General features: G+C 42.0%; 2 protein-coding genes across 3 annotated transcripts in view; one reads left to right on the top strand and one right to left on the bottom strand.

The window, feature by feature from the left end:
* Positions 1-1,640: 1,640 nt before the first annotated feature.
* On the top strand, positions 1,641-24,848 carry prickle1b (prickle homolog 1b). Of its 2 annotated transcripts, none has more exons than XM_072673849.1 (8): positions 1,641-1,909; positions 17,069-17,251; positions 19,903-20,016; positions 20,672-20,812; positions 21,730-21,933; positions 22,038-22,224; positions 22,333-23,187; positions 23,307-24,848. In XM_072673849.1, the coding sequence occupies exons 2-8, from the start codon at positions 17,081-17,083 to the stop codon at positions 24,200-24,202; spliced, it is 2,568 nt and encodes an 855-aa protein (XP_072529950.1). In that variant the 5' UTR covers positions 1,641-1,909; positions 17,069-17,080; the 3' UTR covers positions 24,203-24,848. The 2 variants fall into 2 exon arrangements, with proteins under 2 accessions (XP_072529950.1, XP_072529949.1); XM_072673848.1 differs by lacking the exon at positions 1,641-1,909 and adding an exon at positions 14,627-14,851.
* A 60-nt stretch (positions 24,849-24,908) lies between these two features.
* pphln1 (periphilin 1) overlaps positions 24,909-27,458 on the bottom strand; it is a 35,797-nt gene continuing 33,247 nt past the window's right edge. The window contains exon 11 of the mRNA XM_072672601.1: positions 24,909-25,561. Within this exon, the coding sequence (XP_072528702.1) occupies positions 25,367-25,561 (195 nt within the window). The 3' untranslated portion in view covers positions 24,909-25,366. The remainder of the gene's footprint in view (positions 25,562-27,458) is intronic.

Below are 27,458 nucleotides of genomic sequence, written 5' to 3'. Positions count from 1 at the left end.
GTTGACGGCACTCTCTCCCCTCATCACCCTTAAAGCGATGTTGACCCAGCTCTGTCCTCCAACATCTGTGGCATTTCCAACAGAGGCGGTGGCTGGCTTTACATGTGTTGGAGTGTACCTTCCCCCTTTTAGCCTTGCTAGTACTAGGGGGAGGTAGGGGGAGGTATGAACCCAGCTCAGACCAGGTTCTACTTTATGTTAGCAAACCTATTGGTTTTGAAGCTGACGTTCATTTCTTTACTTTTTGTTGTGGCTTTTTCCATCACTGTGGTTAACTGGACAAATGGATAACTATTAAATTAAATATGACATTTTATCCTTTTACAGCCCTTAAACAGTCATTGACCAAGTTGCAATGAAAGTACATACTTGCCAATGTACAATCGCTGTCGAATAGTCATTGAAATCCAGCACATGAGTGTCATTTCGACAGTGATTCAACATCCATATGCGTGCAGGGTTTCTGGAATGGTTCTAACATGATGTGATGTCCTCAGCTCATGCCAACAAACCCTTCAGTCCTGAACCATGTACCAAAAAAAACACATTCTTGTGACTTCTTTCTCTCATGAAACCTGAAGAGACAGCAAAACCGAAGACTGCCAAGACTGCAGCGTCGATTGCAGGCAGGGTAGACTTTTGCTGTCTTTTCCTTTTAGAATCATGCTAAAAATACTCTCCCGTGGCACTTTCATTTTGTTTTTTTACTCTTTACATCTTCCAGTTAAAGTACCATTAACGTCCATGCACTTTATGAGGGGGTTAAGTGTTTTTGAGAAAGGAAAAAAGGATGAAAGACATTCCCAGAATGAAAATAAAGTGGGGTAGTGCGTAGAGTGTGTGTAAGTGATAAGCATTCAGTGTTATATCTGAGACAGAATGTGATCTGACAGATCTGACAGAAGAAGAAGGGATGGAAAGCTGAACGCTGAAGTAAAACTAGATGATCTAGCTGTGGAAGTAAATATCACTAATGGACTTCAAATGGAAAGAACCAACAATGATCACCATTCTTGTCCACTCAGAAATGAAAACTGCATTGTGTCCAGACTAGGACTAGGTATACTAGTTCAGTTATTTGATTCTGACTTGATAAGGGGGTGGTTGCCACACCTCAGTGGTGCTATCCACTATACAGACAGCCTGGGTGTATGTATAGGGCAGGAGATGCCAATGTCAGTCACGAAGAGATGGAAAGCCCCTATCATTTTATTCAGGTTGTTTCTGTCATTCGCATATGCAGTAATTATATGCCTGGTATCTCCTGTCAAACGCCTTCTTTTACGTCCCGTTATCTCTTCAGTAGTAAGAAATCAGACCTTCATTAACGTGAGATCAGTTCCTTTTCGCTGGCGTTCCTTTTTCCCACCCGCATTCCGACAAACCGCGCCTCTCGCAGTCCGATTCGCTAACGAGAAACGCCTCCTCTGATCGGATTGGCTAGCAGTGTCTCCTACCAGGGCTACTAACCAATCCTAGAGCGGGAGACAAAACGGGTGGGAAAGGAAGAAGTAACTGTATTTTACAGCGCGAGAGGAGGAGGACTAGCAGCGCCCGCAGCCAATAGGCGGAGAGGAGCTATGATGGGCTTTTAACGGCCGTGCACGCGCAGCGTCTTTTAACTGTCGAGCCGAGCGGAGCGGAGCGGAGCGGCGGTTTAGCGAGCTACTAACTCTCCCACAGCTGGGGGTTCAAACCTCCACACACTGTCTTCCCACATACAGACACTATGGTAGGCGATTTATTGGCGTTATCTGGATCCTGACCACTCTGCTAGCGAGCTGCAACAGTGGACGTGCTTCTCTGGTGCTTTACTGGACGGCTGGACTCAAGCAAATGACACTTGCGGTGATTATTTTGTAGCTTTTGGGGACGCTCTGCTCGACGACTGCAGCAGGTTCGCACCTCTGTGAGTATGAACGTTTTAGCTAGCTAAGTTTGTTTTTCTCCTGTGGAAACTTTGAGACGTGACAGAGCTGAAATGACCAGCTGAGTGCTTCAGGGTCACCCGTTTGTTCGTTAGCTAGCTAACTTTATAAGGAGCTAGATAGCTAGCGCTGGTCAGAGAGACACAGAGAGACACAGAGAGCTGACTGAACACTCTTGTCTATTTCGACACGAAAGCAGCAGAACGGACTAAGCTAGCTAACTAAGGCGCTGAAGCAGCTTAAAGTATTCAGTTCTCAGTGGGACCCGTGTGTGAGGGGCTTTCGTGGTGCAGTGTGTGTTGAGTGCAGATGTGTGGACTCAGCTGCTGCCTGTCAGTCAGGTAAACGCTGACATTTCACTGACTGGAGCGCAGGAGGCTCGCCTGTGTCTGCGCGTCCCTCTGCTTCAGCATGCCCTTTCACCTTTTCACTTTCACAACACAAGACTGCCGTTTAAAAGACGGGAGACTTGGGCTCTTAAAAAGGGCTCTTGGACCGTCTCTGCTCTGTCCTTTTCATTGTTTTTATTTTCTCGAGCATTTTCTAAACGTCTTGATACTGGGAGCGTGTTTTCCGAGCCGTGGTTCTGAACGAGCTGTGGGGATTTAGCTAGTAAGGCGGTAGCTGGTTAATGTGGGAGGTGCTGTCACCTAGTGGTTAAACCGATGTGTTAAAGCTTAGCCTGTCTGAGCTCCTCACAGATTTGGTGTGTGGTGTGCTGAATATTCCTCTGTCTTTAGTGTGTGTGTGTGTGTGTGATATCTGATCATAATGAGCTCATTCATCTCTCTTATTCCCACTCCTTAATGGGCCGATGTGAACCCCATGCTGCTGAATATGAGAGTCAATGACAAACCAGTTAGCTAACCAGACCCAGGGGGGGCGGTCAGGTGATGCCAGTGGAACATGTGGCAGGTTGCCAGACTTGAGTCTTGAGATTTGAGAGACATGTTAAGGGGAGGTTAATACATGAACCATTAGGAGCCCATGTGAAGTGCGGCCTCAGCTGACTGGAATGTTGTGAATGAGTTGTTGGTGTGCTGGTTCCTGCTGCGGCTCTGGTCCACATGAGAAAGCTTTAGCACTCAGGGGGGGTCTAGTGGCAGCTCGGGGCGGTCTGATCTGTCCTGTTCTTTTTGTTGTTTTTTTTTGCTTTATTTTGTCCTGAATTGCATAACTTCTACTCATGACTTGCATGTGTCTTTTCTCCATCCCCATGACTTTTTACTTATCCTACGTTTTCCGTGTAGTTTATGTATTAGTGGATTCATCTCATTATCAATTAGAATTTAACAGGTTTTGTTACCTTTTGAGACTGATGTACTAGCTTGTGTGTAAATTAGCTCTGTCCTGATTGGCTGACTCTCTGACATCACAAAAAGAGTGGATGCAAAATGAGCTGAGCTTTGTTTCCGAACCAGGGAACATCAAGGCGATGGATCATTCAGTGCTGAGATAAAACATCGGTCATTTATAAATATAGTATGAAATAAATAATACTCCTACTAATAATAAATATATAAAAAATATGGGCCATTTTAATGTTATACTTTCTATATATACACTATCTTTTAAAAGTTTGTAATCACTCCTCATTTTGCGTGGCATTTATTTATTTATTTATTTATTTATTTATTTATCTTATACAGTGTAGATTGAAGGAGACACCAGAAGGTATTTAGGTATTCTCAAATTTTGTTCCCCACTTGAATTATACTCAAATATGAGGTATTTCTTGTATAAGTATTTTATTATAAGAATGTAAATGATTTTAGCCTGCAGTTAACATTTCCAACAAACATACGTTTGTTCCATTCTCTTACTTATTCGCTGAAACCTATGAGGTTGTAATGTTGTTGCGTGGTAGAATACTTTCATACATTTATCCGCAACATAATAGTCTTATATTATTAAACAGTGCTTGTTTGATTGCCTTTCATGTCTTTCTTTATCCCCTCAACTTAACCAGGCTGCTTGTATTGCTGTCTTCGAGACTGATCGGCTAATCAGCTGACCTGACTGATCTCTGTTCTGATTGGCTGTGCTGTATTGTGCTGAAACACTCCTGATAACTGCTGTATGTGTGGGTGGGGAAATGGGGTAGGTTGAATAGGTGGGGATATGTAAATAAGTAAACATGCTGTTTTTGCAGCATATTTTTCATATATGGATTGAATGGACTGGAGGAGTGAATGGTATGTGCTGAATTTTTAACAATGTATGTATGTAAAAAAGTGTAAAAAATGTAAAAAAGCTCAAACGTTCTAATAAAATGAGTGAAATTCAGTTTACAGTTTATAGGGATCCTTTAAGGACAGAAGGGGATCAACTGCCATACCTTATATCTTGATAAACATCATCCTCAAGAACATGCCTCCCCTTAAAAAAACTAGCACCAGCATTTAAAGACCCACTATATTTTATACACACCTGGGTTTGGAAAGGTTTTAAATAAATGTGTTCACTACATGACAGAGGCATATCTGTGTGAGCAAGTATGTGTGTGTGCATGCGCATGTGTAAGAGGGATATTGTGCGACTCCAAAGCCACATCCACCAGCGCCATAGTGGTCAGGATGTGCGGTGCCCAGGGGTGTGCACTTATACGTAGCCGTGTTGATTTACTAGCCGGGAGTAGAGAGGCAGCACAGAGGCCTATTTATGCTGGGAGGTGCTGAGTGTGTGCTGGCCTATGTAAATCAGGCCCGGGCGGCGGGCGCAGACACATTTGGCAGCCCTTTAGCTGCTCGGGCTTGTGAATGGTGCCAAGTCTGCGCAGGGGAGGCAGACAGGCCTTTGGCTGTCCTGAGAGAACTCAAAGGTGTACGGCTGCAACTGGATACAAGACGTTCTGCCATTGGTGCCCCCAATCAATCAAAGCCTCCACTAAAGGTGAACTTGGACTTTTTACGATAAACATCTGCACCTACTGTGTAAATCAAGGTAAGATGACTTGTGCTAGAAGGAACAGAAAGAAAATATGGTGTTATGTTTTGGGAAATGGCAGAAAGCTGTTTTATTACCTCTATAGAAGTCTAATGGGTTGAATGACTCTCATTATTTGGGGTAAGAGAAAGGTGAGATGTAGAGCGATAGAGAAAGATTTGTGGTTGACATTGTACAGTCAGTAGGCAGCGTGAAATTATTGCTAGCGCTAAATCTTATTTATATGCATATACTCTAAAAAAAAACTAACTGATGTAACTAATAATGGCAGTTATGGTAGTTTTAGTTGTAGCTGGGCAGTCATGTGTTCCATCACATAAACATGCTCGACTTTCTGTATCCATTGAACAATCGGTGGAGGGGGGGGGGTCAGGATTTATCCAATGGATAGTAATTATTTTTCTTACAACCATCAACAACAATTTTCTCCCCAATTGTAGTCATATTCAGTTCCCACCCACTAGTTAAGACTACCCATCACATAATGCTACCAGTTCTGGGTGAGTGAAGACTAGCAAGTATCTTTTTAAACTACTAACATGCTTGGAGGAGAACACTGACTCTATCAGCTCTGTTGCACCAGCTAACAGACACCCACACTGACTAGTATCTTGCTGTGAATCTGCACTCTGGGGCCCCAGGCATTGCCACTCAGGAGCCACCAATCAGTATTTTTACAGTGATGCATTTGCGGTGGTTTTCTTTTCGAAGCTCGAGTAATAGTGAGTTGATTAGACTGTGTGGTAATTACCCTTGATAAGCAGTGTCACAGAGGAGATTAATGGTGGGCGATGATTTAGACCTCTCAGGCAGACGGCTGCTGGGGGCTGCCTTGTTATTACACTTTTAAGATGAGACACAGACAAACAGACCAGCAGACGCACAGCAGATCCATGATATGAGGAGATAACCGCATCATAACGGCCACAGAGCTGATCAGACCCTGGCCTTGACAGCTGAGAAGCAGCTTTATGTGTGAACGATGACTTACTGTTTGGTTAGGGAGACAATATGGTAGCTTCAGATCAAAGCTATATAGCACTACTTGAATGTGTAGGATGTACAGTTATCAAATACTATGCTGGCTGTGTGTTTGAGATGTGATAATGGGTGGAAGCAGGGTGTGTTGCTCAAAGTGTAAAGGTGATTCAATATATGATCTGTTTGCCTTTTGATTTTATTGTTATGATTTGGTGCAGACCAAGAATATATAAGCATAGTCAATAGTCACCTCTTTATAACATGTTGTAGACAACACTGTATGTTAGAAGTGGGCATTTTGGTATTGTTCTCGTCAGTACTTAAAGAACACTAATCAGCTGCATGTTTCATTGGATGTAGTGCAGCAAATTTATTTCATTCAGTCAGACTGTCATGGTATAATATTTTTGCTATATCGCCCAGTTCTATGGTAAATTTTCCACCAAAGGTTAGCTCAATGGAAGTACTTTACTTTGTTTGATGAATGGGGGGGGGGCATGGAGTGGAAATTGTGGACATCTTTTTTGGGCGGTTGAAATTAAGCGCTCACTTACAACTGATTTGTGATTTTGATTGAAAACATTGTAACTTGTGCTTGTTATTGAAGGCGTGTGTTCCTATAGTTGAGTTTCTTGAATTATTCTCATGTGCATGTTCTCACATTCTTAGGTCTAAAAAAGCCAAAAGAGGTCTCAATGCTCAATCCAAAATCTAATCACGAGAACAGACTCTCTCTCACACACACACACTCGCACACTAAACTGAATTAGCTGTAACAAGCAGTCGCTTGGGCTGAATGTAATGCTGTGTTCCACTTGGATCTCTCATCAAAGCTGCTCTTCAGAATAAAGCACAGATGAACAAAAAAGGCTTCTCTCACCATCATTCAGCATTGTTCATGCAGTTGGCATTCATGTTATAACATTAATGCCAATTGCACTGTCTTACTGTCTGCACTGAGCTCACAGCCTTTGTTCAGTGTAGGCACACTGTATGGTAAAATCCCACCAAAATGGGTCGCTCTCAGGATAAGGGTAGCCTATTAAAGATAATAACAAAGCTCTAATAGAGCTCTAAGAGAGTCTCCTCTCCTTTTCACTTTTCAGATTGGCTCAGATAAATTCATCGGCAAAATGCAGGATGGAAGACGTGCTCATAAATTCGTCGTGGTTTGCTAACGAATGCTCGGGGCTTTCCAGAGCAGACACATCCTAACAGAGCTTTTATTGTATACTTGTTTGCACTGGTAAAAGTATGAGAGTTTAATTGCTTGCATAGTAATGAGATTGTAAAGAGGCACCATGTGTGTTTATATTCATGACCCCCAAAACCAGACCATCTACTTTCTTCCAAAAAAATTACATCAGGCCAAGCTTCATTATCTGAAACCATTCAGCTGTGAAATGCAACATGTGAAGGCTTGCCTGTATGTCTCTCCCTCTCTCCCGCGCTCTCTTTCCCTGTCTCTCGCTCTCTCACTCACAGTATGTATGTGTGTATGCATTGCTGTAAGGCTGTGTGGAATCCCCCTCAGGGCATTTGACATCTGGATGGAGACCTAAAGCTTTTTACCTTTCAACAATACGCTTGTTAATCTTCAGAGACAACCTGATAGAGATCATTATAAGTTCCATTCCCATGTCCCCCTTTTAAACACAATCTGAAAGCTCTCTCTCTTCATCTCTCTATGGGGGTCTATCTCATTCTCTGGTTCCATCTGCAGTAGATTACCAGATTTGTTTAAAGGGTCTTAGCAGAACAGACTCAAACAAATAAACTGCTTGCAGTCAAAATACACAGGATGGTCATTTTTGGCTGAATCGAACAAACTGTGGCCTAGTGCCTGATCCCCCCCCCCCCCCCCATATGCACTCATACACGTACACCCATTTACATTCTGTGCCTTTACTATTGCAGACCAATGGGAAACTGTTTTACCATGGCGAGCTTTAAGTATGTGGCTGTTAGAAATAATGAGACAGATGAAAAGTTTGTGAGTGTGACCAAAAACAGGGAAATAAATGTGTTAAATATCCCCACTGCTATCTTTACACTCTGTGTATATAGTGGCGAAAGCAGGGCAGAGCACAGCCTGTCAGAAAGCTGAAAACAAGTCGGGTGGGTCATCATTTACTTGCATATATCATGTAAGTGGTTCATAAATGATGAGAAAGTGGTTAGGTTGTGTAATGAAACAGAGAAGGGAGAGCAATCAGCATGCCCCAGGGGACAGTGTCATTACTGTTGTATAGCCAGCTCCATAAGCCCCCGTTTTTCTTCAAGGAAAGGAGAGGCAATAATTATCATCCAAATAGAGGTGATGCAACTTATCGCGCAGAGTTGCTTGCTGTGTCATGAAAATAACACTAGTTCCATAAATAGTCCATAAACTCTAGAGAAAAGTGTAACCATTATTCATTCGGATTCAAGCAATCTCCTAAGAGACACTACAAAATCTGTCATGAACCTAGAGATCAATCGATCACAACAAACAGAAGAGTAACTTCATCAGCATCCAGTTCAAATACATACTGACTCAAGAGCAAGAAAAACAAGCTAAAAACCTAGCAAAAACACTCGCAACCAAATACCTAATACATCCTCGCTCATAAACACAAGCGACATGGACTCATTCCTGTCTGGTTGGTTTCCTCCGTGTGCTGACTGCGGAGCATTGGGCCTGCATTGTTAATAATCAGAGTCATCAGGTTGCTCATTAAGAGCAGATGGTTTCTGTTGTTTCAGAATTGCCTAAATGATTGTAATTAGCAGGAATGGAAGCTGTTCTGCAAGGCTGATGTCTAGTTGCGAGGGACTGGCTCTGGGGAAGATTGCACTGGGTGGTCCCCTTCATGGGAGTAAGGCCCTCTGACACTTCTCTCCATAGTCTGCTTATTAAAGTGATAGTGTGCTAATAATATAGGCCTTGATCACAATATCTGATTACATAAATTATTAGCCTATGGCTGCCAGCCAAAACCAGTTTGCTTCTTTAGTTTTGTACTGGAGCTACAAGGCTAATGTAGCTAACAATTACGCTTTGACGGCATTGTGCAAGCAGCATAATTAAAACTTGAGACTGTTTTTAGAGCTGTTAAGTCATCTTAAGTAGTGGGGTTTTAACACTATGACACACTGTTATCTGAGAAAATGAACCAAAATGAGTGCTGCTACTGGTTGTAGCTATGCCAGCCCCAGTTAATTATGTATTAAAGTTTGAAATAAATCAGGGGTCATTCAGTGTGGTGTTGCCTATGATGCACAGAAACCCACACTCTCATTTAGATGCATGAGTACACAGTAGCTGTGTTCCAAAGCCCAGGTTGTTGGCTGTAGCCCAGGTAGGGCAGGTCCTTGGTAGGACTGTCCTATGAAGAATCCTACTCAGAAGCCTATTGGTCACACAGATGGAACAGTATAACGGGGCAGCATGGTGACGTCAGCAGAAAGGTCTTGTCTCCTGCTCCTTTTTTTCACAAAAATGAATTATATTTATTAAACTAACAATTTAAAACAAACTCTGCTCTAGAGGTTTTGTTTTTTGTTTTGCCTTTTCATTCCCTTAGAATTGTATGTGCACAGAGAATGTGCTGCATTTCTAGCTGTATACAAAGGGTCCTGTGACACAGCGGCCGAGACAGGCAGTCTAGGCTTTGGAACGCAGCTAGACTATTGGCTACAGCTGAATGTGTATAAGTAGCACAATTTTGTCAAAGCAAACCCTATGCTCTCTTAAATTTAAATACATAACAATATCAAATTAGGCCACCAGGAGGGCCCTAATGAAACAGGGCCCTCTATGACTTCACATACACACACACATGCAGGCACACAGGCTAATTGGGGCAGCAGCTGAAGCCCTGGGGATGAAAGGCTAGACTCAGGCAGTCACTGACCCATAGCTCCATCTCTACCACACAGCTTGCCCATACAGATCAAATGGAGTGTAGCACTGCATACCTCAAAGTGCAGTATTACAGAACGTACCCACGTATGGAAACTCTGTGACTGTGGCTGAATGAGTGATGTTTATGGTCGAGGGTGAGGAAAAAGGGAGAGAATTAAAGAGTTTGTGTGCGTCTTCCTGTGCAGTGGGCTTCCTCAGGTGGGTGTTGACAGAGAACCTGGCCTAGCATAAAGAAGCTTCCCCTCTTTAGCAACGTACATAGCTATCTGCCATACTCCTTCTGCTATTGTGTCTCTGCTGAAAGCAGGTTACCCAACAGAGGATAACGTATAAATGCATCTCTGTTTGTTCTGCTGGAACACGCTCTTTTCATAAAAGTCCAGAATAATGCCTATAATTGACCTGAAAGTTTCGACTATTTTTTTTCCCACAGCATTGTTTAGTAGAACTATGGCACAAGCTTTAAGTAAGGCCTGCTGAATTCTCAGATATTTAAAATGATTTATCTCTGATTGCGCTGGATAACTAAAGGCTGCTTACTACTGAGCCTCAAGGATTATTTTGCTACACTAAGCATAATTCAGTTCATGAGTATACCATTGTCTAGATTTCAGTCTGGTACCTCATTGGTAGCTTTAGATAGACTAGATATATGAAAAAAAAGTCAAGCTTTAATTCCACCCTCTATTTTTTTCCAACTGCCAAAAGCATTAAGAATGTTTAATCTTATGTAATACACTTAGAGTAAGAGTTAGTTCTTCTTGCATGAAACCAGAAAAGAGGGTTAGCTGTAGGTTAAGAGGCTAAGACGACCCTCGTGCATGACACCAGAGAGTCACTGCACACAGCTGTTAAGGCTGGAACCTCCCAGCTCATTCTGCCTTTTTTTCCTGCTCTAAGGGCATGAAGAGCTGTGATTACAGAGGAACGTTGGGCTTTTTTTATTGGGTTTTATGGCCCTGTTCTATTGTCGCGGAGGTGTCTTGATAACACCCCTTGGCAGTTATTAAGTCTTGGCACGCAGCTTGCTATTTTACAACCCGGTATCTCACACAAGTCTGGTTATAATACTGTTCAGCAACTCTAAATATTAACACAGAGCTGCAAAAAGCACGGGCCCACCCCTCCAACTCTTTACTTTACACCTGGCAGCAATGAATGAAGAGGAGTGAATTCCGTGCCAACAGAGCCACGTTCAGGTGCGAATCATCAAACCCATTCAAATTCAGACTTCGCTAGTAAGTGGGGAATGTGGAGTGCGAATAGGTTCCTAATGGACGTACATTGGGGCTGTGTGAACTGTGCAGTGGTCGCTGATCTGAATTGTAACAGGTGATAAAAGCCACAGTGCGACGGAGATGTAGCTGGATTTTCACTGGTCTGAGTGTTTGCCTGGACTTGTTGAGAGGTAAGGTGTGATAGAGGTTACATGAGGCCTGTTTTTTTTTTGTTTAGTTTTGTGGCTTCTTTAAAAATGATTGAGGCGTGACACAAGATTAGACCAGGGTACAGGAACAGCATACAGCCAGAGTGATGTTGCTGGTTCTATGTCAAATAGGTTTAATCATCATTCAGTGGTTCTACATGTTCTATGCAGTTTTAAGGGTGTAGGTGCTTCACATGTGATTTATAGTTTTTAAGGTTTTGTGATAAAACATGTGAAGGCCATGCATGCATGGTTTGTTTTTTAGGTTTTAGGAAGATTGTGCTTCGAGCATTAAAAGGGAACATCAAGGTTTAATAGTGCATTCTAGAGGGACTTTAGATGTAGATTTCTTTACAGTGGTGGTGATAGGAACGGGGATTCATAATGTCTATAGCACAAATATAGCCATTTTATTTATTATTCAAACTTGTAATATTGATGGTACATTTGTACCATATGTTGTGGTAAATTTGAAAAGGTTAATTTTCAAAAGAGGGGTTCTTTACATGTACCTTTCCACCAACAAATTGATAACAAATATAATATAATATATGAAAAACAGCATTAGGCGATGTGTTAGTAACAATGTCACACAATAACATAGCATTGTTAAATATCTTTAAGCCTGTCTGTAATTAAGCCCACAGTCACTGCTACTGGCTTGGTTTCAATAGAATGCCTTATTTCATTAAGTATATGGATATTAACAGGTTTATTCAAATCTTAAGGTTTAATTATGCAGACATTTTGAGATTTTGCTTTTTTGTTTTGCAATTGTCCTCTGAACACATACCCTAAAATTATTTCTCCGTACTCAAGAGGATTTAGCATGCCCAAAACACACAAGTAATGAGAACAGATTTATTTCCTTCTGTAAATCTTTCATGCTGTTTAACTACAGAAATAAGGATCACACTAGAGCAGTTGTTGTACATCTGTCAAACTTGCAAACTTGTGATTGTGTTAACTGGCAAATTAACACGTACAAACAGCCACACTCTCACTGTGTTTTATCATTACCACATCAATATACACCACCACTTCACAGAGATGCCCGAGAAGTGGATTGAGGCTTTTTTAGTGGTATATAGGATGCTGGTTTTAACAGTGTGAATAGAACTTCATATAGAAAATAGGCTTCTTCTCTGTTCAGCTGCATTATGAACTTCTCTATACCACAGACGCACATTTCTAGTGTAATAAGTAGAAGTAGTGCAGTGTCTGTGAATCGTCTATGTGCTCTTTTTCTGAGGGCATGGTGGTTCCAAGCATGAACACCAGGAGGTTTGAATTGAAAGTTCAAGAGAGATGAGCAGAGGGAACTCAGGGTGTGTGCAGGGGTCAAAGGTTGGTGGAAAAAAGCCTCATTAGTTAGATAGCACTGACATGTGAATGCAACAGGACAGCATCCATTCTTAAGCAGTTGTCAATTGGCGTGGCAATGTGGTGAAATATGTGTTATCACGTATAATGGCTTTGCAGGGGAAGGTCACCCTGTTTTACAATGGGAAGGAAAGGATGTCCACCCTAGGTGTTTAGCACGTAGCTTCCGCTTCCTTGAAGATAAAGCTGAAGTAGCCATGCAAGGCTGCTGTTGATAGTCTGGAACTTTAAAGTTCTTGAAGGAAACAGGAAGGGCTGTGCTCCCCAATCAATCCAACACACATTTAGACGAATGCACACACAGATTTACATGTGTGCATGGTGGATGGAGATAAATCACTAACGTCTTTGTTTGAAGATCTGTAGGTTTCTCACTCAAGACATGCACTAATCTAAAATTGTGTTTATTTTTTTTTTATTGTATTTATTAGAAGCGGAAATACCTCATGCAGCAGGACCAATTAATGTAGAATGCCATCTCTAGAAGTTCACCGAGTTCGTCTAGATTGTCTGACCTTGAAACGAGTTGCGCCCATTTCAAAGGTGCTCCTGATAAGCATCTTCGTGAGCTTTAATGGAGCTCATGTATTGTGTGAATGTGGTCCGACTGGGGTCTTCTGGATTTCAGGTCTCCCTGCCATGAATACGAGTTCATGTTGTCCTTTCCGAGGCTGCTGTATGTTATCAGATCACATGGAGTTCTAGAGCTGGGCTTGATCTAAATATGTTCGCTCTGTCTGGCTTTTGATCACAGCCTTATTTGACATTCAGACACGTTAGCGCAGAGTGTGAAAGTGCTCTGCGTTGGTCTCCGTGGCAATTGCAGAGGGCAGCTTTTGTCCTGGGAAACAATGATGGGAATACATTTGTCATGTGACTTTATTTGAGCACTGAGAGGCCTTTTAGAGTTCATATCGTGATTGGTGGCAGAAGCATACATCATCAAGGTCCTTACATTTGGGCCTGAGGCGTATATGTGTTGGGTTTTGCATGTGGATATCATTGTTATTGGTTATTTCATTGTTATTATGAGTATTCTGAAAAGAAGGGCCTTTGTGAGAGTCACGCATTTAAAATGACTGATCACAATAAGAAGACTGAGGCTGAAGTGTAGAGGAGAGAAATGAGCTGGAGGGGCCATTGTCACTATTAACACCCTTGGGCCTGACAGAAGAGGGAGGGGCTGATGGAAATGTCACTGAGCACTCGTGAGAACTAAACAACTACAGGCGTTTCAGTTCCATTGACCACTGATATAAAATACTTTGTGGTGTTTCACCAATAGTCATAAACACGATCCAAAATAGCGTCATAAATGTAATTGTGTGTACTTTAAACCACCAGAGTTAGATGATCTGAGACACTTTTGCAAACTGCTGAGGCTTAGAGCATTCTGCTGGACAAGCTTATACCTTAACACTCTTACAAACATACCATTCAAGCTCCTAAAGTGAGATGGTGATTGTTTTTAATAAGATACAGTATCATCTGGCTATAATGTATTTAGTGTATAATGTATTTGTGGCCTCAGTATATTATCTCATTGCTTTAATATATATTGTAGACCAATATATTATCTCATCGTTTCCATGTGTTGTCTGGGGCCCTCCACACACACACACACACACACACACACACACACACACACATATATATATATATATATATATATATATATATATATATATATATATATATATATATATATATATATATATATGAATTAAGCATTTTAATTGATCCTTCAGCAACAAAAATGTAAAATCTGTCAGTTCAAGGGGGGCTTGTCACCTTTATATGTAGACAGTTCTGACAGTAGGAATTTATGTGAGTGTATGTGTGCTGGTATGTGTGTGTGTATATGTATGTGTGTGTGTGTGTGTGTGTATGTATATGTGTGTGTGTGTGTGTGTGTGTGTGTGATAGGGGGGGTGCTAGGCTGGAGTGTGTGTTTGAAGTGCAGTGGGAGGGCTAGAGTGAGAGGGGGCTGGCTCCAGGGTCTTACACTTACTAGGGCAAGAGATGCTGGAGCCACACACAACACACATACAGAGGCAAGAGAGACAAAAAAGCAGGCTTGGTTAACTGTTCCACGTTCAAATATTTAACCGCCGAACATGAAGGATTCTGACGGCTGCTGATAACCGACAGTTGAAGTTGAATTCAGAAGAGTACTGATGCCTTCTTTAGGTTTTGAGCATGCTTTGTACTAACTGGGCCTGCCTCCACCACTTGCTGTAGAAGAAAATTATTGGAGTTACTAACATGCATTATACTGAGGTAAGTCCTGTGCTGAGTACCGTGTGAACTGGGACCGTAGACGTGAAAGTATGAGGAGTTTTCGACTCCTCTTTGAATGCGATATTAACCCTTTGCTGCTTGAGGTTATCACTGTTGTTTTTATGTATTATTTCAATGTTATATTTCTATTTCATGGTTAATTATAAGTACATTCTGTATTGATTTGTCTTCCTCCATAAAAAGACGAATGAAAACGTCTAATGAAAACGTCTCATAAAAGTCAAGTCACAGTCAAACGTGGCACTAATTGAAAGTTTAGAATGTCCACTTTTGATATTAGAGGCAAAGATGAACTTGGAGTTAGGTAGGATAGGACATAGCCAAATCCTGAAGTGATTGATGCCTGATTTGTCTGTCAGATACTGTAGTGGGAGTGAGAAAGTATGGGAGTTTGTCCTCTTCTTGAAACACACACAGATCCCTAGAATTGCTTGTTGGTGGTCTGTCTTTCTCTTTGATATCAGCAGGATGAGCCCATTTGGCCTTAGAACAACACATCAGGGCGAGCCTTTTGACCAGTGTGCCCCACTGATCTAATCCATCAATGTGTTTTGCTTTACTAGGCTGCTATTACCCTAGTATAATATAAGTTGGTTGTCTATATAGTTAAATTATCATATATCTTGTAGAGTTGCAGTGACTCTGTTAATTTTGGACTCAAAGTCGCCCTTAGACCACTCATTCTGCTTTAGCCACAGTCAACCAAATGTATGGTTTCCTTTTGGGGAACATTAACTCCTGACACAGCGGCTGTGGAGTCCGGGGTTTGTTTGATATCTGCTTTAGGTGCAGGGCGCATTAAGCCGATATGGAGGTGTGTTGATTTTCTAAGTGCTTTCTGTTTGACTAAGCATTTCCTGGCCTCTGCTGAGCACTTTCACCCTCCTCAGATGTGCCAGTCAAATTGCAGCTCCACATCTGGAAGGTGTTTACGCTGCACAGTTGTTGTGACTCTTTTTTAGAAGACGCCCTCCCTTTAATGTTCCCTTTCCTGCGGTGCCTGCGCTTTGGAGAGCGGGGCAGGGGAGAGAGCGCGGCCCTGTTTTTGTTTTGCCACAAAGCCACACATTGTGTCGGTGCCAGAGAGTGACAAGGTGTAACGTGAGTGCCTGTATATGTTGGCTGTGGAATTCACTGTGGCCGCTTCCTACACACTGGAGAGAGAGAGAGAGGCAAGCGGAGAGAGGTTCATGCTTAAGAGAGGCAGCTCTTTAAATTAGAGGGTCAAATAAGCACTCTTAAATTTATGTAAGTGCCATTTTCATTTTGACGTAATAAGGCGCATTCATGAACTGGTGGGGTGCTCTAAGATTGAATACTAGTTCATTTTTTTTTTTTAAGGATCTTCAAACTCTCTTCAAATTCTTGCCATGCTTACCAGTTTACTTTGTATTTTGAAGCTTGTTGCCTAGACAGGGCTGTTCCTTTCCAACTGCTTTAGTGCAAAGGTTCCATATATGATTATATACTGCCCTATCTGATGACCTCATTTATATCCGAATGCGGTAATGTGGTTGTGAAGCAGTGAGCTAGGAAATGAGGTAGATGGTGTTCAGCAGAATTTGCATTTCCATTTCACTCGGGTCACGGAAGGGCAGTTGCACTGGGGTCAACTTGGGGGTTTAAAAATTACGTGTTGCTGACACGAGAATAAGTTTGAGGACTTTTGCAGATATTTCTGCAAGACAGTTAAGAAATGATATGATATCATATGTCACTGATATTGTGATTAGCACTTTGTGCTAAGAGCGCTTTTTTTTTTTTGACCGGCCCTAAGAGGTCTTGTGAAACACTGTACTGAGCTCATTTGCAAATCAAAGGCTTTGGATGGAACAGAAGTGTCTTTTTCAACACCTGAGGCCCAAGGCTTTGTTTATCTGACAGAGAGCACTCTGTGCTCCTTCAGTACGAAGATAAGAAAAAGACTGAAAGAGACAAAAGTGTTTAATCTCTCTTCATGTGTGCCTTCATATCTTATCTGTGAGCAAAGTCTTTGTGTGAATGGCAAACAAGAAAAACAAGCCAAGACTTCCGAATGTAATCCTTCTGCAATCTTACTCGCTGGACAGTCTCCATCACAATGCCCAAGTGGATAAGAAAAACAGTCCATGTGTTGTGTGTTCTATTTACTGAAGCTAGTGAGTAAATTACATTCATTGAGAATAAACAATCCTCTTGTTGTGTGTCTTTCAATAGTGCCCAAATCGGATGAGTCTGGAGTCTGCATCGCTGTTCCAGCCTTTTGCCAGGACGCTGGACATGGAACCACGAGGTACCAAGATCGCGCTTGGTTTCCAGAGGAGTTCCACTTCTGACGATGACTCTGGCTGCGCTCTGGAGGAATACACATGGGTCCCTCCAGGCCTGAGACCTGACCAGGTGAGGATGGCTCATTTAAGACTATTCACGTTAGAGCTGCGTAACATATTGTGGCCGGTATAATACTGATTATGGATATATGGACAAGAGCCTTTTAACCAATCAAATGCTGTGATCATCCTTTTGCTTAGATTAACCAAGGGTGTTTTGCATATAGTAATTATAAGTTGCAATAAAATTGCATTATGGTGGTGTGGCCCTGGTGTATGCTGTCTATTAGCTGAGAAATGCTCTGTATCTCACCATTACGTAAGTCTGTGCTGCGTTTGAAGTTCATTTATGAGTATAAGTGGTGAAATAAAACAGAAGGCCAATAAAATTTAAAACATTCCCCAAAAGAGCTGAAAGCTCCAGTTTTTAAACTTCCAGGCAGTGAGAGGATTAGCTAACAGAATGTAGGCCTGTACTGCAGAATGCACACCATCACCCCAATGTAGGAAGTGATAAAAAACAGACAAGTGTGCTTAGAGTGTAAGTGCTACTAATCATAAACTCCCTCAGATTTGAGGGTTTAGACTGCATTTTTAATTCTAAACAGATCTAGAAGCTCCCAGTTATCCTACGAGTGTCAGTCTAGCTCTGCCTGACGATACAGCACTAATTGGCCATGCACTTTTTTTAATGAGCATTTCCCAATTGCAGTACTGCTCTCAACTGGCCTGCCCATATATGGTAAATTGCTTCTGACACCCAGAGCAAATACAGAAATCTGCCTAGGTATAGGTCTGCCCAATTAGATATGATGGCACACATATCCTCCAGCAGAAAAGAGCTTTAGACTCCCCTTTCGAGGAAGATACGGCTGAAATAAGCACAACAGCTTGCAATGATCCACCTGGGTGAATTCAGGGACAACCATTATGGCCTTATGAAGGCCGTATTAAGAATTAAGATGGCATTAAAGTAAGGATGCATGTAGAAATGGAATCAGTACACTCCCCCACCCAGTTCCGACAGTATTCCTGTCGTCCATGTCGAGCTCTTTGCTGCAGAGAATGTTTTAGGCATTTCACTGCAGAAACTGACCCAAGTGAGTGAAGTCATCCGTGGCAAAATGCTTAAACAAACTACTGCCATACGCCGGCTTTAGGCCTAATGCCTTGCATCTAAAAATAGTTCAGTGTCAGCAAAAATGATCTGTCTTCTCATGGCTTTGATCCTCTAGAAATGTTTATTAGGCTAAAAAAGCTATTTTCCTCTTGGGCCATATAGAAGCAGTAAGCTATAAGGTTTGCTGTAGGCCTCTTCTTATTTATAAGCTCAACAGCAGACCAGCCTAGTCGATTAGCCCTTTTGAACCACTAAGGAAAAGAAATAATTTTTAGAGAAGATGGAAAAAACTGGTCATGGCAACATAGCAGTTAATGAGTGCTGAGTGTCAGGCTTGGACTTGTGTGGTTCAGGCATTGCATGCACCACAGTACAACTATTAAGATGAGATCCTTTCTACTCCCGCTGCGTGCAGTCAGCAAACAGAGTCGAACCCATGTCCAGAGGCTACATGGCACTTTCCCAAAGCAAGGTGGGCGGGCATCTTACAACACACATGGAAGCAATGAAGAGCACTAGAAGGAGAAGGGGAATAGAATAAGAATGAAGGCTTGGAATTGAGCTGCATAACTGTTTTTCTAACCCCTCATCTCCTCTTCCTTTGTAAAAGTGAATAAGGGTGCAGCAAGAGCTGGCTGACATAGCTTTTTTTCCTCTCATTGTCCTAAAATGTGTCCCAAGCTAGTATAAACAGGCTAGAGTCGTGGTCACCAGTCCTGCTACAGGAGCTCTGTAAAAGCATCTCCTGCAGAATGCAGCGATATCCCAAATCTAACACAAATGATCCAACAAATGAAGTGGATGGATTAAATGGAGGTGTTCAGTCAGAGTTGGTCTTTTATTTGGAAAATATGAGTGCGGTTGCTGCTCCAGGAACAGGGTGAAGGACCTCTGGGCTAAAGTCTAAAGTTACCCTTAGTGACCAGAAACAAGTCAGTGCTAATACCCAGCTATAAGAAGCACAATACATGACACATATGTATTGCTGAGATAATTCATTCCAAGGCTCTTCTTCAAAAGTCTTCAGGGTCTTCAGTCTCAAAGTTCGATCCATCATCCGGATGCAATAAAAGAGACATGTCTTGAAGGATGGTGGCTTGAAGCTAGCCGTATTTGAAACTTGATGGTACGGATCAGGTTTTGTTCACCAGGCAGGGAGGGACTGGTCCATTTTTGATGCTTTGTAGACGAACTGAAATTGTTTTATGTGTAATGCTTGACAAGGGATTTATAAGCAATTTGTATGACACCACTCCTTCACCACTACCCACACACAACTGCGGAGTTAACAGGCGTCATTCAGCATGAGAGTGACACTCAGATGGGGAGCATTCCAGCAGGCATCTAAATCCGCCTTTAAATGGTCCCTGCCCCATAAATATCCTTCAGGGTCACTGCTGACAATTGCTGATGTTTAAACTGCTTTACATGAGCAAATGATATACCCCATGCCCCCTTGTTCAGGAGACAATTGGAGGAAGCTTATATGACAGCCTAAATAACATAGGACTGATGGATGCTGGTGTTGTTTCAACCCCCAGCTGCTGAAAGCCCCCACTAATGCCTACTCCCCCTCTCTATCTTGTTTCCCTGTTCCTCAGGTCCAGCTCTACTTTTCCTGCTTGCCAGAGGAGAAGGTGCCTTACGTGAACAGCCCTGGAGAGAAACATAGGATCAGACAGCTTTTGTACCAGCTCCCTCCTCATGACAATGAGGTATTGATCATAGTCAGATTTCAAGAATGATGTTGTTAAACTACTCAGATATTTACATTTGATATTTCCATGCTGCTCAGTTCCAAGTGTGGCCAAGTGTGCTGAATGTTGTTGTAAATGTGTGTCTAATTATCTAAGTGGGTCATCCTTATGTCACCATTTCTGCAGAGAAATGGCATTACAGAGGGTTTCTTTGCCTTCCCCTCGAATGTGGCCTTGAACAATAAATCATTTCCCATGGTGACGTTTATGAGGTCTGCTGTCAGACTCTCTGCTTCATACCACTGAGAATTCCTGGCATAATTGGTCTATAGACACAGGTCCAGAACATTCCCAGTGTTTCACAGCTAGAAGCAGTGCTTAGAGAGCCTTTATGTGTGACGTTGCTATTTACTCCTGCGTGCTGCCAACCAGACCTCATTGTTTGCCTCTGCTCTTCTTTTTATCATTCTGTTGGATTTTTATATAAACACTGGGCTTGATTTGTATACCTTCCCGCTCTGCTAATACAGAGTTGAAAAGCGAGAGAAAAACACCATCAAAAAGTTTTCACTCACTGTTGTCAAGATGTTTTTCCTTTGTGGGCAAAGAGACTTTTTTTTTACTCATCTGTTTTTGATCTGAAATAAACCGTCTCCCTTTCCCTTCATCTCAGATCCGATATTGCCAGTCACTCAATGAGGAAGAGAGGAGGGAGCTGCACATGTTCAGCATGCAGAGGAAGAAAGAGGCACTGGGCAGAGGAACTCCCCGACTTTTACCTAGAGCTCTGCAGCAGCACACCATCTGTGAACATGTATGTACAATACCTTATTAATATACAGAGCTATGCACTATAACTATATACTATAATATTAGTCATTTAACTAATTAGACTAAATTATTATAATTAACTCTTTAAATAATAATTTTCTAATAAGCTGCTTTTTACATGGTACAACCTTTGACAAACATACACTATACTAGAGGTTAAGAATGTGTTGTGCTTCTCCTGTCAAGTTGCTTTATTAGCTACGAAAAGAGAATATCACACTAAGCATGAACAAAATTCCTTGGAGAGGAAAAGTGTACCATTTATGGCTGTAAAAATAAACGTCCTTGGTGACAGCTTGTACAAACGAGCAGAGTGTGGCTTAAAGATGGTCTTCAGATGCTGTCTTTTCCCATACAAGCTGTCCACAGAAGAAATGGCCACATTTAGGCTTGTGATATGAAGACCATCGGTGCTGGGGTTTTTTATCAGTCGTGCGCAGTCTATTGTTATATCACTCTACCTCCTAAACTCGCCCAGCACTTTTAATCTCAACAACAAATGTGTCTCATCGAGAGCTGTCACATATGATATGGCAGGGGCCATGTTGATAGTCTTGTAGGCTCCAGTTTCTGTCTTTTCTGATACTCAACACTCCTGTTTTCAAGGCCAAGTTTTAATAATGGGAAACAGCTGTGAAACATATACTGTGGCAGCAACAGTAACTTGTGGCCTTGTACTTGGTCATGCGCCACTGAGTTAGAGAAGGCCACTTGAAAGGATAAAAGAGTTATGGGGAATGAAATTTGATGTATCTTCCTCACGCATGCAAACAAAAGCTATTTTAAAAGTCTAATCCTTTATTTACTGACCGGTGTGTTTGTAAACATTCAATTTTGTAGTAAGCGTGCAGCTTTTGGCTACTCGCAGGAAGTCTCACAAGTTTGTGATGTGAATTGCAGTGTAAAGAAAACATCAGTGGGGGAGAAATGGCAGTGTTTGCCTCCAGGGCTGGCTCTGGACCTTGCTGGCACCCAGCATGCTTCAGCTGTTCTACCTGCCATGAGCTTCTGGTTGACCTCATCTACTTCTACCACAACGGCAAGATCTACTGTGGAAGGCATCACGCCGAACTGCTGAAGCCAAGATGTTCGGCTTGTGATGAGGTAAGCCATCAACTATTCCAGTTAGAAACATCTAGGTGGATCCTTGATTCTTCCAAGGGAGAAGATTAATATGAATGTGTATCTAATATGAACCTTTTTCATAGATCATCTTTGCGGACGAGTGCACGGAGGCTGAAGGTCGTCACTGGCACATGAATCACTTCTCTTGTTTCGAGTGCGAGACAGTTTTGGGAGGACAGCGGTATATAATGAAGGATGGCCGTCCCTTCTGCTGTGGCTGTTTCGAGTCTCTTTATGCAGAGTATTGCGAGGCCTGTGGGGAAAACATCGGTAAATAAAAGTCTAATTGCTTCATCTAACATCGCGTTTAATAACTATGGCGAAACATCTGAGAATTAGACACCTTGATGTTTATTTACACTTTCTGTTCTTTCTCAGGAGTGGACCACGCTCAGATGACATACGAGGGTGTACATTGGCATGCCACAGATAAGTGCTTCTGCTGTGCCCAGTGCAAGACCTCTCTCCTCGGTTGCCCTTTCCTTCCAAAGGAAGGCCGGATCTATTGCTCCAAGGCCTGCAGCCTTGGTGAAGATACCCATGCCTCCGACTCGTCTGATTCTGCCTTCCAGTCTGCCAGGTCACGGGAGTCCCAACGCAGCGTGCGAATGGGCAAGAGCAGCCGGCCAACAGGCCGGTACAAACAGACACAGCTCTATTTACCATCACCAGAATACAGAAGCCCAAGCCTTTGTGAAGAAGACAGATCCGAGACCATGTGTCATCAGTTAGAGCGCCTCACTTTTGCAGAGGATAGCTTTTGGAGGGGCAGGGAGGAGCAGGAACCTGCAGAAGACCCTCTTGAAGAGTGGGCTGAGCATGAGGACTATATGACGCAACTGCTGTTGAAGTTTGGTGACCGGGGAGTCTTCCAGCAAGCGGAGGACACTAGGCAGGGTGAGCAAAGGATGCTGACAGACTTGGACTCCAACAGAGCCAAGCAAGACGTGAAGACTGGTGCCCATAATCTGGCCAGTAAAAAGCATCACACAGCTATTTACTGGACCCAGTCTCAGGATGGACTTGGAGACTCTGCCTATGGAAGTCACCCAGGGCCAGCCAGTGCCAGGAAGATACAGGAACTGGAGCTAGACCAAGGAGCAGGGGCTGGCTTTTGGTCAAAGCCCAGGCAGTGGTATGATGACTCTTTGGAGTGCATTACCGATGAGCTACGGAAAGCTGAGCAGAACGTAGGCGATTCCATGGACTCTCTAGCCCTCTCAAACATCACAGGTAAGGGTCTGCTTTAGCAGCAGTGAAAAGTTTCAGGACTAACTGACAGATATTCTAAAAATAAGCTATCTGGCGCTACAGTCAGCAGTATTTGACTTTTTTTCTTTACTCTTTTTCAGGAGCCTCAGTGGACAGAGATAGCAAAGACCGACATGCCACCTATTCCTTCCAAAGCCTCAATCAGCAGGAGGTGGATGAGTGTGATAAAATGAGCAATATGGGCACCTTGAACTCATCCATGCTACACAGGAGTGCTAATTCCCTGAAGAGCCTGAACTCCTTGCTTGACAACGAGGAGATACTAGGAGAAGATGAGGGAGAGCAGGATGAAGAAGAAGAACTTCCAGCCTGTCTCTCAGAGGAGCCACCTTCTCCTTTGCATCTCCCTGTTTTGAGAAGGACCAAGTCCCAGTCCCAGTCCCGACCTCAACAGGTGAAGTTCTCTGAAGACGTTGCAGATAACGGATATTACAAACATACGCAACCGCCTCCAACGAGTGAGAGGACACACAGACGTACTTACCACATGGAGGAGTCACAAAGACGCCTCAGCCATCACCGGCATAACCGCAGACACCGACCAAGTCGTAAAACATGCTCTGAAAATGCCCTCCACCTGTCAGTCCAACAGCAGACAGAATTGCACTACGAGACTCCGATAACGACTAGCATCCCAGAGGCCAAGAAAGGAATTCTCCTGAACTCTCCCGGACACAGGCCTTACCACCAAACCTCATCGGACTACGCACTACAGAGTATGGTCCAAATGGACCGCGCTCACTGTTTATACGATGAAGATGAAGACGACTGGTGTTCCACGTGCTCCTCCTCATCCTCAGAGTCTGAGGAAGAGGGATTCTTCCTAGGGAAACCCATTCCCAAACCTAGGTCCCAGAGTTTTCATTATTACACAGAAGACCGGCAGACTCGCGTAACGGCATTATCGCCTGTATACGGCTCACGGACCAAACCTAAAAAACGGGGCCATAAGGGCAAGAACTGCATCATTTCATAGATGCGTCTGGAGATTCACATGCCCTTAAATTAACTTTTAACTCATGCTTGACTATATTTGACTACGTACAGGTACAGGCCGTGATGATTCTCTCCAAAGTAAAGTGCCACTACAAAAAGACAGTTCCACATTTTTCTTTTTGAAACATGATTTAAAAAAATCTCCCATTAAAATGGGGCTGGATTTATAGAACCTTGTATGAAATGATGCATTGTTAGTAGCATAGAACCTAACTAAAATTATTTAATAGACCAAACATTCGTGTATATTTGTTAAATTAAGATCGGATTGCTGATATTTTTATATCCCAATGTGGAAAAACGGTGAACTAATCCTTTTCCTTTTTATTAAATGGTTTTATTAAGAGAGTTTATTTCCTTCTTGGCATCTTCTTGCTAACCAGGGTTTTGTAAACTGAAAATACTGTGCACTGTTTTTTCATATAACAGCCTCGTCACAGCACGGTACCTTGTGTTTAAACTAACTATATGAACTCTTATCCGGCAACATGCTTATCTCCTTTACATAAATTGGGGAAAGGCACTTATTTTGTTTTTTTATTGTATGCATTTTCTTGCAAATAAATCTTCTGTTCATTTTTGACAACAATGTAATAAAGATTTAATAAATATTCTTTACTACCCGAGATTGCCTCATTCTAGTGGGTTAAGAAAAAAAAAGAAAAAAAAAAGACGAAGGCAGAATCTTTAGGTGCATTTGCATTTTCCATCTTTATTTAATACACAAAGAACAGAACTCACAGTAAAAGTGAAATGAAAATGCCAAAAAAGGACACAAAAGTATCTTAAATTCATGTACAATATATTTAGACATGATGGTGCTGCCTGCATAAATGGTGTGAAGCACCCCAGGATCTCTGCTTTAATAACGGTTTCAGAAAACTTCCTGCACAGTCTTCTGAAATAATACTCAACTAGTACTGCTTATTAATGAAATTATCAGCAGACTAACACCTGTCCCCTAGGACACACTGTTTGTTTATATACAGAAAACTGCAGATACAGCCAATCCAGTCTGACCTAGTTTGATGCTGTCTTAGCAGTCCTCCAAGTGGACGGACTGTATATCTTGGGTCAGTACTTTTACATTCTTGCATTGCAGACAACCTTCCTGAAGGTTCTCGGTCAGACGCAGCGCCCCACCTCAAGCACTGGGTTCTGGTTGTCGTACTACCTCGTCCAGTTCCGAGATGAAGTGCCGCAGGTCCTCGAGGCAGCGCTCCCGGATCTCACTCAGGTTCTCTTTCAGAGGGGTCTGCAGGTGCTTCTCCAGACTAGGCTCCTTGGCCACCAGCATCTTGACCACCATCCCAAAAGTCTCGCAGTCCTGCCGATACACCTGGCCAACACAAAGCCCAGCAGCCAAGTATTTAAATGCAGTCAAAGAACCTATGTTTTAAAACTCCTGAGCAGTGAATAAAGGGTACGAGTTCAGACAAAATTAGTGCCTTTAAAAATTACATTTCTGACACGCTCTCAGTCATGTGCAAAGTATCGACTTTTATAGAAATAGAAATAGAATAGATACAACTTCGTTGTTAAAAAGAATCTGTTGCTTCGCAGGTCAAAAAGTCATTAAGTATAAAATGTTAATTTGTGATAAAAATCAAGACCATTCTGAAAATACTGCCCATCATTTGTGCTCTACTGGCTCCATAATGAGGTAATGGTGACCACTTGTGATTCAATATATTATACATGAGTAAACAGCAAAAAATAAAGTATACTGAATAAACAAAGAAATGCATAGTATTGTTATGGTATATTTAATTGATCAACTTCCAGATTTTAATGAAATTTTACTGAAACATTGAAATGATTTAATTAAGGTCATTTCAATTGGTTTGGCAGTGAAAAAGCCTGAAATATATAAGAAAATGTATAAAACCAGTGAAAATGTTTAGTTATACACTGTAATGCCGTAAGGACTATAATGTTTCGGAAGGGACACATTTTGGGAGAGAAAAAACCTTTTTTATATACACTTATATATATATTTCATATATAAAATAAGTAAAATATAAAATAAATATAAATATTTATATCTTTATATTAAAGATTTAAAAAAATGAACTATAGTTTTGCTGGACATGTTTGCCCTAAATGTGGTGAAATATGTATACAAACAAATATTAAAAACAAAAAAATGGCCCATATACCATTCAAAACGCTAAACTTCGTTGAAAGATGGCAGGTTTGGGTGTATGGTTAGTGCATCGAAAATAATTGAGCTGCACAATGTAGTATGCAATCCTGCAATATGCAAAAATGCGATATGCTGAATAATAGTAGCAGTAACATCTGAGAATGTATAAATCAAAATTTCATGTCATATAATGGTATAAATACATTGTTGGAAACTGAACTAAATGTTATGTGCCAAATTTGATCTGACTCCACTCCTTACCATTTAAATACCCAAGTGAAAGTGCATGTGCCAAAAGGGCTGTACACTAAACAATAAACACTTTACTCTAAAATATGGAAAACCATGTTAAGCAGCACCATGGTCAGAGGTCAATAAACAAAATAAATAATAGCAATACCTTTTGCACTGTATCTCAGAGACTAAGCTCATTAGAGGAACGTACTACATAAAAAATGAGCTGATTAAACTTGGGAGAAGAACTAAAGGGAGCTAAATACTCAACAAAGAAACCTCCCTTAAATCTACAGCCTAACAGTCTACGTTCCCTAATGAGGATGGGCAGAAATGAGAGGTTTTGTTGTGCGTTTGGGTGGGACCTGTACGCCCTGAGATCAAAGGAGTCAAAGGCAGACTTCTTAGAGCTGGCGTAAGCACCTTCACTGATTCCCTGCTCACAAGTGGGGCCCTGAGGACGCAAGCCGGTGTGTGGATCTATACCAAATCGACTGCAGGATAGGATGAGCTGCATCTGGCAAAAGTTCTGGGACATTCAGTTAAAAAAACAAAAAAACAAACAACAACAACAACAAAAAAAAAAAAACATAATAATAATCTTTGGATGTCCTAAACCATATAATCAAAGTGTGTCATAATAGGTGTGCTGGCTAATAGGGACAGATCAAATCTTTATGTTTTCATATAGGCACATCATTTAGGTGAGATTAGCTGCAAAGTAAAATCCCGTTTTGGAGACAGGACTGATATACCTCCCTTTTTAGCCTACATTCTTCCAGTGCCTCAAAACGTCATTAACCAGCATTGCTGCCCCCTTCAAAAGTAAGGCAGGAGTAAGGATGTTCTCAGAAGG

Source organism: Salminus brasiliensis, chromosome 2 (assembly GCF_030463535.1).
Source record: "Salminus brasiliensis chromosome 2, fSalBra1.hap2, whole genome shotgun sequence".
In the NCBI taxonomy this organism is placed as follows: domain Eukaryota; kingdom Metazoa; phylum Chordata; class Actinopteri; order Characiformes; family Bryconidae; genus Salminus; species Salminus brasiliensis.
Note: the sequence above shows the minus strand (reverse complement) of the source record. Positions and strands in the feature narration are given on the sequence as shown.